This window comes from Lethenteron reissneri, chromosome 48, assembly GCF_015708825.2.
Source record: "Lethenteron reissneri isolate LAM-NWPU_2019-01 chromosome 48, ASM1570882v1, whole genome shotgun sequence".
Lineage (NCBI taxonomy): Eukaryota > Metazoa > Chordata > Hyperoartia > Petromyzontiformes > Petromyzontidae > Lethenteron > Lethenteron reissneri.
In genome coordinates, this window is record NC_083826.1 from 5,940,865 (window position 1) to 5,957,804 (window position 16,940).

The 16,940-nt window shown below is 49.3% G+C and overlaps 1 protein-coding gene across 1 annotated transcript in view; it reads right to left on the reverse strand.

Annotated features, from left to right (window-relative positions):
- Window positions 1-978: 978 nt before the first annotated feature.
- Window positions 979-16,940, reverse strand: part of LOC133354620 (far upstream element-binding protein 1-like) — a 37,369-nt gene continuing 21,407 nt past the window's right edge. The window contains exons 15-22 of the mRNA XM_061571618.1: window positions 12,529-12,692; window positions 11,889-11,974; window positions 11,328-11,428; window positions 10,580-11,080; window positions 9,668-9,745; window positions 8,884-8,958; window positions 7,711-8,057; window positions 979-6,935 (exon numbers count right to left, since the gene is read on the reverse strand). Coding sequence (XP_061427602.1) covers window positions 7,720-8,057; window positions 8,884-8,958; window positions 9,668-9,745; window positions 10,580-11,080; window positions 11,328-11,428; window positions 11,889-11,974; window positions 12,529-12,692 — 1,343 coding nt within the window. The 3' untranslated portion in view covers window positions 979-6,935; window positions 7,711-7,719. The remainder of the gene's footprint in view (window positions 6,936-7,710; window positions 8,058-8,883; window positions 8,959-9,667; window positions 9,746-10,579; window positions 11,081-11,327; window positions 11,429-11,888; window positions 11,975-12,528; window positions 12,693-16,940) is intronic.

The window sequence follows — 16,940 nt, forward strand, 5'->3', positions numbered from 1 at the left end:
GCATCACAACCATCACCCACAATTAGTAAAGCAAACAAAAGCTCACTCGTTCACGCACCAGAATTTAATTACTCACTCGCACCCCCACCCCCGCTCTACATCAAGAGTTGTGCTCCACGTGGCAACTGTAGAACTGACACATTTGCTGCAGCTCCTTACTATTAAAATTTCCCTCCCTTTATTACTGCTAATCCCACTTCCTCCCTTTGACTGCTAATCCTACATAATACACGGACATAATATGACTTGAGACCCCCCCCCCCCCACCACCTACACATTCCACAAGTAGTGACTAATCCAATATCTGCATTTTCCATAAATATGCTAAATTCATCTGTTGATGTAAATTACTTTGTCAAGGCGCTCTCCTCTCCTCTAACCCAGCTTAAATATACGCTGCCAAGCTTGGTGGTGTTCATTCGGACGCCGTCTTTCCGACAACCCTGTTCTTCACCCGACTGCTGCTTGCGTTGTGGCCGAAACGTCGTGAGAATTAAATTTTGTTTCATTTGTATTATTTCCCTTCTACGTGACTTTACCGAAAGAGCCCAGATGACACTACGTGATTAGACAATTTAAGGAGAGCTATGAACACAGCACCACCGAGACAAAAATACAATCGTTGAAGCACGACCTCTAAAGACGACAGCTCATTGAATCCCTGGGATGGGGGTGGTAAATCTTTAACACCTATTGAAATGTCAACCTTGTATATATTGTAATTCAGTGTTTGTTACCAACAACTCGATTACCAATTAAAGTCCACATTCCCAACGTTTTGTTAACGGTTTTCAAGATTCAGAATGTACCCTCGAAAGCGAATGCGCAGGTGTGCGTGTGCCTTTTGGGAACACAAGCCTCCTAATGGTCCAAGGGCAAATCAATTTGTGGGCCACGAGGTGTGGATGCGTTGAGCGGCACAGATGCTATGCAACTGTCGTGCGCTGAAAATATACATTGATTTGAAGCGGAAAATGCTAAAAAAAAAACCCTCCTTTATTCATCACAAAATACTAAACGATTCTTTACATTTGTTAAGCGCCCGAGATGTCTACCATTCACGGCCGTCTGCAATTGTTACCAAGACTCATCTGACACACATTCAATGCCAACAACAACGCAAGCCACTCAGCCTTACTCTGCACAGACCGAGCACAGGCAGACAGAGGCAGGAGGAGGAGATGTGGTCCCTCTTTCCCCGGCGCAAACCCCTACGACACCACTTACCTTTTAGCTTTCGGATATTTTTTTGTTTTTCCTAAACGCGACCGATCGGGTCCCCCACGTCAACTGGTCCTCAAGGGACATCTCCCACCTACAGTCGACACACTCTCGCTCAAACAAACTCTAAGCGCACGGCCAAGTCTTGAGAGACAGAACTGGTATAGAGTATTTCCTACTTCACTGACAGCAAACACACAGTCGGACACAACAAGACGATGAAATGATTAAGAGAATCGGCTCTTGCGGCGGTCGCGATAATCCAGAGCTCCGGCTCGGTGCGTGTTAAACAATCGAAGACTCGTGATGCTCTCTTACGCAAGTGCCGACCCTTCAAACAACGATCACGTGGACCAGACAGAGATGGGCAGGACAGACAGCACAGATGGGACACGACAAATGAGGCAGCGGGCACACGAGATCGGCGGTACAAATGATAGGGCGGAGGAGAGGTGGATCGAGGCAGGCAGATGGATGACTGAAGAAAAACGGAACGAGGCAGTACAGACACGACCGTACAGAGAAGATAGAATCGAAACGGAACGAGATCGCAGTTGGGACAATACAAAGACACGGTGACAGCACAAATGACCGGCAGTACACACGCGTCAATGCAGACGAGACTGAATTCTAAATAATACGAACGAGAAGACAAACAACACGGCAGTACTAACAGGGCAGAATGAGACACGGTATTCCTGACTCTATGGACTAGGCAATGAGAACGAGACAGCAGATAGTCAGGCAGTACGAAAGAAACAGCAGAAAGTCAAGGATGTACAAAGAAAGACGGGCGGAACAAACGAGACCGACAGATGACGGTACAGGCTGAGCAAAACAGTACCGATTCTGGAAGTGAATCAGGACAATCATCACATGCAAGTGGTGTGAATCATCATATGCCTAAACAGGCAAGACTAACTAATAATAGACAAAGCGTTTGCAGAAAATACACAGCACAACACACCCTCTTCTGTGCATAAAGCCACAAAGACCGTTTGGAACTTTGTTTCAACACAACAAAGATAACCGCCCCTTCCGCCTTAAAGCATTTTGCTAAATGTTCGGGGCAAGCGCCGTTAGCTACCAACATGTTAGCCAGTTTGCCATCAAGTGAAAGCAAGGTCACCACAGCGCTTTGTGCCAGGCTAGGTACACGTGCGCGTCACTTTGAGGCCCCATGATGCGTCGGCAAGGCTTCCTGTCAGCAGCTCAGACCCACATGACGTCTTGGGTTAACGCACTGAGATGGCCGGACAACACAGTCACAAACACTGGCATCAGTGGACACCCTCAAGCAAGAGTGGCAGAGCATACCAATGCATGGGCAAACAATTGTTACACGCTAATGGTAGAGCACATATGCACGCTAAATAACACAATGGTGTCCTTTATTTAACCGGGTCAGTTGTTAAGCAAGACATTTATACTGGAACAAAATTGTTATTTTAACTGTGAAGTCTCACCGGGGTCTCATGACCTCTTCTGCTAGAGGGTCCCTGCTACATTGCGATGTTAGGTCAAAGTCAATTTTAATTGGCGGAAGGAAACTGCAGCACCCAGAGATGACCAACCACACATATACAAGTTCAGCACACAGTTGGGTTTCATTAGCCCCACTTGCTCAAATTGCCATATCTTGGTTAACTTGCAAGCCCAGTGGGCAAAGCAAGTCTGACCACGTTTCTATCAGACTGGTCAGAAAACTAACAAGAGGCTAATTAAAGGGCATAGCTAATTAAACACGCCTCTGCACGAATGCACGCGAGCTGTATTCCCATCGTGGGGCTGGAGGTCAGCTTCTCACGGGGCTCCAGAATATCTCAGAACAGAAACACAAAACAGTCACAGGACCGGCTGTTGTCAAACATTGCAGCAGAGCAACATGTAAATGCATGTACATGGCAGATACAATGTACACCAAACAAAACTCGACAGGTCGAGTGACCCGTCAATATCGCTACCCGCTCCTCGCCATTCGCAAGTTCATCGTGTCGACTAAACAAAAACACGAGTGCGACAATCGTACGGCATGATTTTGAGATGTACGCATTCAACTTGATGTGGAGAGACGCGTGCACAAGGACAAGCACACAGACACACGCATAGTCCTTCACAAGACCGCTGGGGCAAGTGATGTTGGCGAACACTTATCTAGGCCAACAAGGTGGATGAACGAGGGCATGGTATGGCAACGTTGTCTTCCTAATGCGGCTCACACTGTCGACCTAGGTACGGCCCCGGAAGCTGTTTGATACAACTCACCACTGATGTTAGCTGTAGCTGGTGAATCAAACTCCGGCCTCCAGTTTTTTGGCGGAGTGTACTGACCTCACTGCACCACCGCTCGCAACACGCATACATGAATATACACGCACGCGCACCACCTTAGCGCACTGCGGCAACTATCAGACCACCACTTCCGAAAACGCACACATGTATACGCACGCACACCCCCATCAACTGCATTTATCCCAAAATTAACCCCGACGGACACTGTTGGCAACACACAGGCAAGACAACTCATCGCAAGATTTGGGCAGGGCACAAGGGGATTCAAATACAGTGCTTTCAAACAAACATACATGCCAACGTACACATAGGTTCGTAGCAGTGCGCTAACCACTACACACCTTCGCGTACCATATATCCACACGTGCAAACACAGAAACACACAGACACACCTGCCTACATGTTCGTCCCATAATTAACCCATGACATCTTAGTTTTTTTGAGCAAGGAACGCGACAGGCAAGACAACTCATCGCAAGATTCGGGCAGAGCACAGGGCAGAGGTGGGGAATCAAATACTTTGCCTGCGTCGGCCAGCGCGGGGGATGCGGGCAGCTTATTCCGGGCGCCTCTAAATAGTCTGTAGTAGTAGTAGGGGGATGCGCGGGGATGGGTCCTGGTGCGCTGCGTTCTAGAAGACACGCACTAGATAACAGCCAACAGAGCAGGCGAGCACAACACACGCGCGCACAACCGACAAACAGCAGCAGTCCGGCAGGCACAGCACAATGCCAATATAGGATGCACCCAAGGCCTACCATCGTAGGCCACTGCTCAACGACGCGTTACGCCACGAAGGGTGGCGAGTGTCCGATCACTAGCTGGGAGGGGGGGGGGGGGCTGCATCTGACACGGGCAAGACAACACAACACTGCGCTAGCGGGAACTGATCGCAAAGCAACGAGCCAACGCGTCCGCCCTATGTCTCCCGTTCTCCATCCCCACCCATCAGTTACCGTATTTTCCGGATTATAAGACGCTCTGGAAAGTAAGACGCACCACCGCCCCCCCCCCCCCCCCCCCCACAAAAACCTGCGCCCGGCATCAACGAGGTTATACGAATCTGGTCTGGCATGCAAACGGGACACCTATCGGATGACAAGCATCTCCCAACTTTTGCTTTAAAAAGGTGAAGGTGACAATCAAGCCACACAGGTGTGGTGACACACGCACACCTACCGAATGATAAGATCCACACCCCCCCCACCCACCCCCCCCAGCAGCTCCGCCACTTTTGCTTTGTAAATTACAGGGGGGGGGGGAAAGAAGCGTCATAATCCGGAGAATACGGTAGTCCTCGCATTCGTACGTACGCACTTGCCCGCTGCGGTTCTTACCTGCTCGAACGTTACGCATGGTAACATAGGATCTTTGTGAACCAACCAACCGCCCCCCATCCCCCATCCCCCTACCAGGCAAAGTGACAAGGGGGCACACAGCAGAGTTCACAACGAAGCACGCACACCACACCACAGACAGGCGCTTACGCAACGGGCACTGGGGGGGGGGGGCTCCACGAGGCGTCTGTGTACACGTTTTTGTCTTCTCTAACAAACGCGAGGCGCGGCATTGATGGTTTTTCTGTTCGACAGGGGACAGAGGGCACGTGGGGGGGGGGGGGGGGGAGAAGAGAACGCAGCCTTCACATCCCCACCGCACACTTACCCTCCCCTGCCCACTTTCTTTTCGCAGAAAATGTCAGGAGGAAAAATAAAATAAAACAGAACATGACAACCTTTAATCGCAAACAACCTTGACCAGTACATATCAGGGCAGCACAAAATGAGTAGCAACAAGCAATTTGTGTGACATCACAGCATCAGTGAAACATATGCAACACCTCTGCCATTTCTTTTAATTATGAGCATCTTCAAAAACAGTTTTGTTAAACACATTGAAGCATACACAAGTTGAAAAAAAAGCCTTCTACATCACCATTACCATCAAAACCAGTTGTTTTAACCGAACGTTACTTCACGTACGTTTATTTAAATCTATTTACGCAGGCTTTCGGCTACGGGTTAGAAATGAAAAAAAATTCTAAGTTTAACATTTTCACAGGGTAAAGGTGAAATTTTTGCCAACCAAACTTTTACATTTCTGCACTTGCTGCCCTCGCTGCAAAGTTTGTTACAACAAGGCTTTAACAATCGCCGGTGTCCTAAAACAACAACAACCAACTAACCGCTTTCCCCGCAGACAATTTGGTACTGAATTCCTCCATTCCCTCTCAACTGCACAGCACAGGGGTGTAAGAAACTCAGACGAAAGACAATTTTACAAGATTGGCCGTTTAAATTTCAAATTAAAAAAATATAAAACAGGAAGCAAAATATGAATTCAAACAAAGCTAAGTAGCAATGCTTGTGTTTTTTTACTTCTGCTGCTGCCGCAGAGGAGCAACACACGAGGGATTCTGGGTATATAACCGCGTAACGAAGCTACCACTTCCGGGAGAGATTCCGCCCCCCCCACCCCCAATTTCAGCGGGGCCGTCTCTGCAGCAGAAGTTAGCGCTGCGGGGAAAGTGAACACACGGGCGTGGGCCAAGGCGGGCGCCGACGCGCAAGACGTTACGACTTTCTAATCGTTGGCTCGGAGGTTACGCTGCTTCCTCCGTGCACCACGTGTGTGGGGGAGGGGGAACAAGAGGACTAGATGGACAACATTTTTAATCGAATTACAAAAACCTCACACTACAAACAAAAAAAACCCGACCAAGCGAGCGGACCCCATCTATAAATTCTAAACTCCTTACGGATAAAATAAAAAAAGTTGACGTCAAGCCCACCAACCAAATAACGTCATCATTCACAGCTGGAAAACTCAATCACACACAGGCCTCGGAGCACGCGCGGAAACTTGACACAACTGCCGCCTCCTCCTCCTCCCCTCCACCACCCTCCCCCCCCAGCATCTTCAAACACCATTTAGGAACATTACTTTTTTTCGGCAAAGATTTCACCTTCACGACTACTGCCTACAGAAAAGTTGAGTACCCAGAAATTACTTGTTTGTACATAATAGTTGACCCTAACCCCCACCCACCCACCCAGAGTAATTACAGTCACGCTTCTTTAATCCGACCACATTTGTTTCCATGGAATACGTCGAGATTTGAGGTTTACGCTACACAACTACCTTAAAATTTGGACTACAACAAGCATAAGAGCGACAAGAAATAGAACTCAAGTTATGGAAGTTCTCAAACGTGACGTCGAGTTAATATTCGACGGGATTAAAGAAGTTGGGGACTGCAGTCATTGCGTTTCTTTCCTTTTGTCGCGCAGCATTCACACGCTACACATTGCAGTACGGTTTTTTTTATCTTCATCAAGATGACATCAAGTGAGCACCCACAAACGTTTTACACTTCCGCATGTCCCAGCACAGTGTGGGGGGGGCCACCAAATTACCAGGGCCTGTGGGGAAACAAATGCAGAGACAGAAACACACAACAGCTGCGTTAAATCGGGCGGCTGGCTTTGGCACATCGACAAGGTGGGGCTCCTCCGGACGGAAGGGCACGCGCGGCTAAAATGCACACACGGGGAGGGGCGGGGGAGGATGGAGAGAGAGCGAGGGGGAAGAGAATAGAGGACGACGATGAAGATGACACGGCGTTAAGTGCCACGTGGCACGCGAAGAAGAGAGAGAGGTCGCATGTGAGTACGTTTGTGATGTCTCACAAACAAGCATCTTCCACCGCTGAAAGGTCTGGGGGGGAAAAAAAACACAACTTTATACGAGTCATAAATTTGTTAAGATGTTTTTGGCAAACAAAGGGATGGGGAGGGGGGTGTAAAAGAAATCGTCAATGAAGGGGGAGGGGGGGGGTGGGGTTATGCAAAAAGTCTGGCGCGAAATTTGTTGGGACGACGGATAAAATCGGCACAACAGCATCGCTCAACAGAACATTGGCAACAAACCGAACAACAGCGCAGCATTACCGTCCGCGTACTTCAATTCAAGACTTAAAATTGATTTTAAGATAGAAAAACCCAAACATACGGAGCGGGGAAAAAAAACCTCAGAATATACGGCGATCAATGTTTCAATTTTTGTTTTAAACGACGGGCGAGCAAGGCCGCTCGAAAGCACACGCGCAACAGATACACACAAAACAACCGGGCAAACAACACACGCAGAAAACACACGCCACACACACGCATGTACGTTAGACGTACACAGACAGACCTGGCTTGCTCACGGGGTAGAGTGAGAGTGCCCTGGGGGTGGCGGAGGTCTTCCCATCCCCTGGCGCTGCCCCTGCTGCATCTGTCCCTGCTGAGGCTGCGCTCCGGGCGGCTGCTGCTGCTGCGGAGGCTGCGGCGGCTGCTGCTGCTGCTGCTGCATCCCCGGGGCGCCCGGTGGAGAGGGCACGGCGGTCTGGTTGTAGTAGGACATCTGCTGCCGGTAGTACTCGGCCCACTGGCTGTCGGTGGACTGAGGGTCGGCGTGGCCGGCCTGCCCCACCGCACCTGCCACCGCGGCCTGTTGGGCCGCCGCGTCGCCGCCTCCGCTCACGGCCGCCTGGGCACTGGCTGCACGCCGGCACGGTTGTATGGGAAGAAGAAAACGACAAACGGGCACGTTTAAAAACTATAAATTGGTCCTTCCCATTCCCATTCCCACCCCCTCTCCCCAATGGTACCCCCGATTGTGCTGTAGCAATCGTGAAATGAGATGAACTGGCCACTTGGAAAAAAACTCGGCGTAGAGCAACGCTTCATGGTGAGAGAACGGCCCCAGAAGCGGAAATCGCTGATCTACCTCTGAGAACCCCCTTAAAAAAGTGACCCGTGGCCAACAGCCTATGGGGCAAACCAGAGATTTAAATTTTGCATGGGTCTTGATTTACTGCAGTGAGTTAGGCCCCCCGTGTTAAAATTATTTTTTACCGAGGGTTAATGACGATTTTGGCATAAAACTACCACATGGGCCAAGCTCAAAAACAAATATGGATAATGACAATAACATTTGTCTCACTGCAGTGAATCCAACCATTTATTCTTACCGCAGGAATTTAGCTATACGACAGAGTATCAAGTTACGAGATTTGGTTCGCAACTGTCTGGATTCAAACTCCGCATTCTCATCGTTATTGTTATTGGCCAATGGCTCAAAGTGGCTCTGCACTCTGCGTACATAACGCTGTTTCCCCCGATCGGTTAGCCACAAATTTCGTGCTCGTGACCGGGCCGAAACATTCAAGCAATAACCTGCAAAAAGTAAAGCCCTGGACCAACAAACACCCGGGCCTTCATCGGTGCTCGCCAACAGCACTGGCCCCAACGGTCTCTGTTGAAGGTTAAAATGATCGCTCTTTGCGCGAGACTTTGGTGGGTGCACCTGCCACAACCCACTCACCTTGGCTCTTGTAGTAAGCCTCCCAGGCTTTGGTGTAGTCAGGCTGAGCGCCGGCAGGCTGTCCAGGCTGCTGGCCTATTGGCACAGAGAATAAGAATAAAAAACTTGTAACGCGCACAAGCATTCACTCGCTCTCGACGATGGGAGAAAATTGACTCGGAGGCACGAGGAACCACAAAAGGTGCAAGGCAGCCAAGCAATTCGGAGGCACTACCTGCAATTGTCCAAGCTCTGCAGTCCTCTCTATATTAAAGTGAATTTGGCAAATTAATGACTGTTAAGTGCAGTTAGTAGACAGTCGACTGCAGCCTGGCTTGCAGACAAATAAAATGAATGTTAATACGTTACCTTTATGAAGCAATGACTGAATACTCAACTGCGTTTTGTCTCCCCGCTGTACCACAGTGATGCACTTTACTCAATCTACTGCTAGATGAGGGCTTACCCATCCTCTACAGGTCATGGGGGTTACTTAATCATACTGAACCACGCTTGTCAGTGTGGATTAAGTCAAGGAGAAGAGCATAGGAGTGGGAGTATAGAATGACAGCACAACACGATTTTTGTTGCTGCACTGCCATGCTGTTCCACAACGGAGCCCAGCAGCAGCTTACAACAGTCTGTATTAAGCATGGTCGCCCATCCACGCACCACCTAAAACTCAACTCGGATTCGCTTCCGAGATCGGGAACAAAGATATGTCGAAAGCGTGTTCAAAAGTCATGCGCATATTCTTCCTCGTGTCTGTAGAGCTTGTGTCCTCGGTGCAGAGAGACGTGCTCACCGATAGACTTGTAGTACTCCTCCCATGCCTTCGTATAGTCCACTTGACCATTCTGCCCAACCGTCGCCTGGTTGGGATCTGCTTCACCACCATCGTACAAGCGAGGGCACACGGTCAAGTGTCAGGAAACGCATCGTATAAATGTAAATAATGAACACAAATCTTTGAAGCCACGTTCCATTATTGTTCTAGTGACATTAAAAAGGCAGTCACAACCACAGCGACTTTACTAAAGTCAGTTTTTTCACGCGATTCCAGACGCGCTTCTGCGGCCGTCTGGAACGCTCTTCCTTCCGACATCAGGAAGCTACTGGAGTTAAGCACTTTAGAACTTAATTGTGTTAAGTTTGTTATCCTTCCCCCACATCTCCAATTAGCACGGTTGGCTACATACGGCGCGCTAAAAGTTCAACATACAAACATTTTAAAGTTTTTTTTCTCACTGACTAAGCATTGTGTAGAACAGTCTGGGACATACAACCTAGTTAAACATCGACAAGATCTGCCTGGTTGTTGGGTTGCAAATTTCCTTCAAGAAAACTAATTTGGTATGAAATAATTCACCCATCTCCCAATTGGACAAATATTCATGGTACAAGGTCACAAATTCATATCAATAATCAATGTTTTATTTCTTCACGTTTTACCTCTCGTTTATATTTTTCTGTGTCATTTGTACAGTATCACCACTCGGTTATCCTAAATTTAACGTAACTAAAATTCAATTCAAAAAGCACCTTAAATAAAATATCATACAAAAGCATGAATCGAAATAGTTTTTCACAAGTACAATCGGCCACATGCATCATAAAGCACATCAATTTGAAACGATTAATCGTTTCATACCTCATAATAGCACAATCAACGCATTCATCACTTTGCCAAACGTGTTAAAAGCCGAGTACCACTTACCGGCCGCTTGCTGAGCAACCACCTGCTGCTGTTGTTGCTGCTGCTGTTGTTGTTGCTGTTGCTGCTGTTGCTGCTGCTGTTGCTGCTGCTGTTGCTGCTGCTGCTGCTGTGGCTGCTGAGCTCCCATCATTCCCATCTGCTGGGCCTGCATGCCAGGCTGTACGCCGGGCTGCATGGCGGTCTGCATGGCAGCCTGCATGTTCCCAGGCATGCCGCCCTGCATGCCACCCGGCATGGCGCCCGGCATTCCAGCCGGCATTCCGCCCGGCATCCCAGCCGGCATCCCACCGGGCATGCCGCCGGGCATGCCGCCGGGCATACCACCGGGCATGCCGCCGGGCATGCCGCCGGGCATACCACCGGGCATGGCTCCCGGCATCCCAGCCGGCATCCCGCCCGGCATTCCTGGTGGCATTCCACCAGGCATACCGCCTGGCATGGCGCCCTGATGCCCGTAGTAGGCAGCCCAGTTGGCCGCATTCGGATCTGCCGGTGCGTTGCCTGCGAATGGCAAAGGCAGTAGCCATTGGCAAAGGAGCTTTGGGAAAGCGAACGTGATGAGCCTTGGGTTCCATAACCAATGGGTTCTGGGCTCTGCTGGCCCAGTACTGGCCCAGCAACAACGCATGATCTCCTTCATTTTAAAATATATTTGTACACAAAGTTGAATGTAGGCATAGGTTAGGTTGGATTGGCGTTCCTCAAACTCCAGTCCTTGCAACCCCAAATCGAGCTGTCCATTACTCACCAGGGTTCATTGCTGGCGGCATGGGTGGCTGCTGAGGCTGCTGCCACGGCTGCTGGAAGTTTCCCCAACCCGGCTGCTCAAAGGGCTGCGACGGCGGGCCCCTACGGCAGAGCGAAAACAGAGGGGACAACGTCACCCATGAACACGTGAACCGCACGGGACGCAGCAGGTGAGAAACAGTGTGATGTGATGATGCAGCAATGATTCAGTGATTATTGTGCTCACGATAAAGAATGGCAGGCTTTTTGTCAATCCACTGCTGGATGAAAGGCTGCCCACTGGGATTGTTTGGCCATATTTCACCACATTGTTCAGTGTGGGTTGGTAAATGGGTAGGCCCAGGAATCAAATTTGTGTAGATTTCTCCCATAGTGCATCACGCAATCTTCAATGGGCTTCCTACTACAATGTATAAACTGGTGAAGGTTATGCGAGCTGCGGACTGAAAAATCGGTGAGTATTGTGAGTGGTGAATGTCTGACGAAGGTCCCCGTGAGTGTAACGCGAGTGCACGTCACCCCGTCTGTAGCACGAGCTGCCCACTTGTGTTAAGATATGTACCTGGGAGGGCCTGGGGGACCAGGATGGAAGGGACCAGGGCCCTGACCTTGACCAGGAAAGCCACAAGGTGGGCCAGGTGGGCCACCCTGAAAAACACAAACACACAAACGCACACATGAACAAATATCCTCTGCATAGACTGTTGGGACAAGTACTGCTAGCGAATGCCTGCTAAGGCTAGCACCATACACACCGGGCTGATCTAGTCTCTTCGTGTCGATGTTGACACACCGCACCAGTTACTCTTTTGAGGCCAAGTCAATCTTACAATTAGTACGGTTGGCTATATATGGTGCGAAACAAGCTCAACATGCATACAAAGCCCAAAGCCAGGTACCAGATATTAATGTCCACAAGTAACCATAGCCAGCAAATGAACTATAATTAGTGATTATTGTGGAGTGAGTTAACAGCTTCATAACTGACTCTTATACACAAGAGTGTGTAACGATGGATTAATATCCGTGCAGAGCGTTCGGCGTTATGGTCGAGTATATGTCGTGGGTTTTATCCGGGCACTGTGGTTTCCTCCCATATTGGTTCCAAACACTTATTAATACAATTCGCGAAACATGTCAATGAAGCAATCTTGAGACCAGGCGAGGTTTTCCGAGGTAGAAAGGTGTCAAGAGGGGCCTACCGAGTTGACGATGTTGTCGATCTGCTGGCGGGCGTGCTCTATCTGCTGCTGCCCTCCGCGGATGAAGAACAGCTTGAAGTTAGGGTCAGCGCCAGGTGGGGCGTTGCGCTGAATCTCAATCTGCGCGCCCGTCTGCTGGCTGATGTTTCTGATCGTCTCCCCTCCTGTGATCGAAGCCACACGAACATGCACACATATAAGGAAAAAACCACGAGCACCGTCGGGGAGGGGATCAAGGCACGGAGAGAAACCTCGCCGACTTTAAATAAATTGGGTGTGAAGTTCGCTGTTGAGAAAAAAGGAAATTAACGCAAGGGTTAATTCTAATAACATCCCTCCTATGTATTTTGCACAAAGCCTCCTCTGGAATTGCTGCACAGACTGAGTGTATACCTATTAATTTAGTCTACACCTACTAATTAAAGCACTTATTAAGGCCGGTGTGGCACATGAGAGGGTGGTGCAGCTAGCAGCATTCCTGGCTGCCTTTTGTCTCCCAAGTGCTAACTATTTTGGTCCATGCAGTGTTATCCCCATCAAGCCATTGTAGCAGGATTGTCAGTAACTTTTAAGTCGTTATTTATCATTAGCAAAACTCACGTCGGAGAGACTGACACACAGCTTAGGTAATGCCTCCGGACAACAGGGGATGTTTGTCGTTTACGTAGCATTTTACTTTAATAAAATGGTAATTATTTTCACGTAAAATTACACCAAACCATTTAACCTCAAGGGACACACACATCAAAGGACAAAAGCTGCCTTCTCGGACAGTTCCAAAACACCACATATGTGCCGCATTGACTTTTGGCCACGCACACTTTTAGACGTTTCACGCTGCATTATTCCCAATTTCTTGGTGGTCCCTTGTCACAAAAAAAACCCTCGTCGGCGAACAGACTTTCAGGAAATTTCAAAGCGAGCATAGCCCGAGGGTCGAAATAGGAAGGCTTAAAAAAAACCCGTAATCGATCATCAATCCTTTCTTATGTCCACCGCACGCGAACCTGTGCCTGCCTCCCCCCCCCCCCCCCCCATCAAGTCGGCTACGCAACAAAGCGCCGGCCTCTACACATCGATCTCGCTATCGTCGCGTCTTCGGGGCCCGTCGGGCAAATGAGGATCTTGACTCGTGCGTCACGGCGCGTTAATGCTGTGGCCCCCTCCCCCCCCACCCCCAACGGACACGTTGATGGCGGTGTAACGCGCCTTTGCCCAGCCACATGGAACTCTAACAATGGCTCCGACAGTGAGCGAGCGAACGTCCGCGGTGGTCAGCCTACGGCCGGTGGGGCTGCCCCCTTCCCGCCCCTTCACAAGTCCCCCTGTCCGTCACCCCCCCCCCCCCCCCAGGATGGGATGAAGGCAGGGGGTGACCACGCCTCTGCATGAGGACTTCAGGTCCCTTGGTGGAACGTTGGCCGCTGTGTTCACTTGCTAACTCAAAGGGCCGTCGCTTGCTTCGACGTGAAGAGTTAAATTGTTATTAGCTTTGTGAGCACAATTCCCCAACTACTGTTGATTTTCCCTGTGTGGTTTTCTTTAGGCATGTTGTATGTTTATACCAGGGTAAAATTATTCATCTATTATTTTAAAAAATTTAACTCGCGATACTCGGGAGTAAGAATAAAGACTTTGCTGTTTTTTCCTGGATTTTTCTGTTGCATGTAGTCACTTTAAGATGTTTCTTGTTCGTGTTTTTGTTTGTTGCGGTTGCACCCGAGTCAAGAGCCGCATGGCTCACAGGGTTATACCTAATACATTAAACTGAAACTTCGATTAGTATACGTTTTATGTAATGCGTCTGCTAAAATGTATATCCTTTCATTAAATCACAACCCCTAAAAACGTGCATATGTATCAACTCACCAGCGGAGGGTGAATTGTTACACTCCTATGATGTTAATTGACTAATATTAATCTTTATAATATCATGCATAAAATTGTACGTGTTGGATCGATTAGATGGCATAAGCAAAGAAACAAAACTGCACTCATTAGAAAGCATAAAAACCCCCCATACAAAACGCAGACCGGAAACAACAACAATCCTTAAATAGAATCACCACACACGATCACGGCGATTCATCCAATCGCTGAGGCTCGGTGACGAGAAATTAAATCAACAAATGCCTAGATTTTAACTCTCAGGATTAACACCGCTGTGCAAAAGTGGGCATTCTTGGCTGCTGGCCTAGGTGTGAAGGCAGTGTGGCTCAGAAACGGCAGCTTCGGCCGCAGACTTTCAAACAACGCAACTCGTGCTTAGCGCAGCGGCCCATTTCAGCCCTCTGACCGCAGCGCCAACGGGAGTCCGGCCGCAGCGGGGGCATTTCACGCAACGAGCGGGCGTTGACGATCGCTGCTGTGGCAGTGCAGGCGGCGATTACGGAGACTCTTGGCGCGGCCGATAAGCCGCGCGGAGGTGTCAAGTCAAGGCGCGTGCCACAGCGGCACGCGGCCCGAGTCGGCCTGGACGACGCGAGGGGGGAAAGTGAGCGGCGGGGAGAAGGACCAGGCCGATCGGTCGTAGGGCGGAGAGAGGTTAAGAGGGGGCTGGGGAGGCTACGTAATAAAGGCATCAGTGAAGGCACCCCCGGCTTGCGGAAGGTCAATAGGGCTGTTACGGGGTCTGCGGGGGACAGATGCGGGGACCCCCCCCCCCCCCCCCCAACTGAAAAAACAGTCTGCCCCTTTCTTCGTGGACCGGCCTGCGTGGAGGGCACAGAAGTGCAAAGTGAACTCGACTGTAATGTCATTTGATGAAAATCAGAAAGCAATTAATCAAGGCGGCTTTAAAACACGAGCTGACAGCGCCTTTTTGCCGGCGGTGCCATTCAGCCCAGCCCGCAAAGGCGGTTTCGCTTTCTGGGCCATTGTCATGGTAATACGTCCCGGGGAGGAGAAGACAGATTTATCGTTCTGCCACCAGCAAAGGGGAAAACCTTCTGATCTTGACAGCGTTTTCTTTCACCGCGGTTCAGGAGCGGCGGGTAAAGGGGCCGGCCCCACTTCGCCCGTGTTAAATTGTCGTCAAACGGGGCCTGGCCAGCCGTGAGAAATTTAATATGAACAACAACGCTGCATTGTGTCCGACGGACGCTTTCAAAACCTCCCCCTTATTAAGTCCTTTAATAACTCTTGAAGTAGATAAAGAGTTTAAACAAAAAGTGGCGAGCTCTGTGTGCAACGGGCCATCCGGGAAGGCAACAATCGCCGCAATTAGGGACGTGCCGGTTGTTCCGCACAGGTCGTCGGCTGGTCTCGAAGTCGACGGGTTGCCCAACCGCTGGGTGGGTTGCAAGGGCCGTTTAGGCAACGAAAGAGACATTTTGGAATGTGTTCAGAGTCTGGCCGAAAGCACAGTGCTAAGAAGTAAGGCCGCGTGTGAGTGGGTGACTCACAGGTCAGACCCGCTGAGCTGGCACCGCTGAGGATTGTGGGTTTAAGTGCATGTTTCAGCTGCCCGTGATTATTTCAGGTCCCCAAGTGTAGTGAGGTCTTGGCCACCAATAATTACAAAAACCATCACATTGGTTGTGCATATAATTTGACTCCACTTCAGCTCTGAAACTTAAAATCGGTTTGACGAATGCAGCAAACATTCTCTGCACTCGGGCGGGCAGATTAGGGCTGCCTCCTGCAGTGTGGAGGAACAGAGGTCAATTTAAGGGATCTCAGAGGTAGCTCTGTTATATCTGATTCCACAAGCCATTCTCTAACTTTAAATGATTGCACTTTTCTGCGAGAGCCCCAAGTGAATTGGTCTCATGACATTAAACTGATAACACAACAGGGATAACAATTGGAGAATATATGAAATAAAAACTAGAGCACCACAGGCGTGTGTGGGCACTGGAAGGACGCATTGGCTCCGAGTACATTGCCACTAAATGGTGACTGTCACAAGGCTGAACGGCCTTTCACATTTTTTTCTTTTGTTGTGGTAAAAGTTTGTGTAGGCTGGGATTTCAATTGTATTGGGGTCAGGGACGAGATAAGAAAGGAGTCTTCAGATACAAATAACGAGCAAAATTAGTTTCTAATTTAAGAGAATGTTTTGACAGCAGTGTTCTAGGAAGAAATAAAATGCACCATGTTCATCATTCACGCTGGTTAATAATACACATTCAAGTTGTGCAATTGCCCTTTTTCAAAGCAAAAATTGCACAAATAATGAATGGCTTTGATATTTACGTCAAGTTATATTTAATCTGGTGTGATATATTAAGTTGTTATTTTAATTATAATGCACAAGTTACTGCTGGATGAAAGCCTCACCACACAGTGTCGGTGACTATACTTCACCACGCCGGTCAGTAAAGGAGAGGGGGCTGGGGGTGGGGGTACCAGGACCAGTCCTATATCACTCACCACTGATGTTTGGCATAGCTAGGAATCACTCAGGGAGC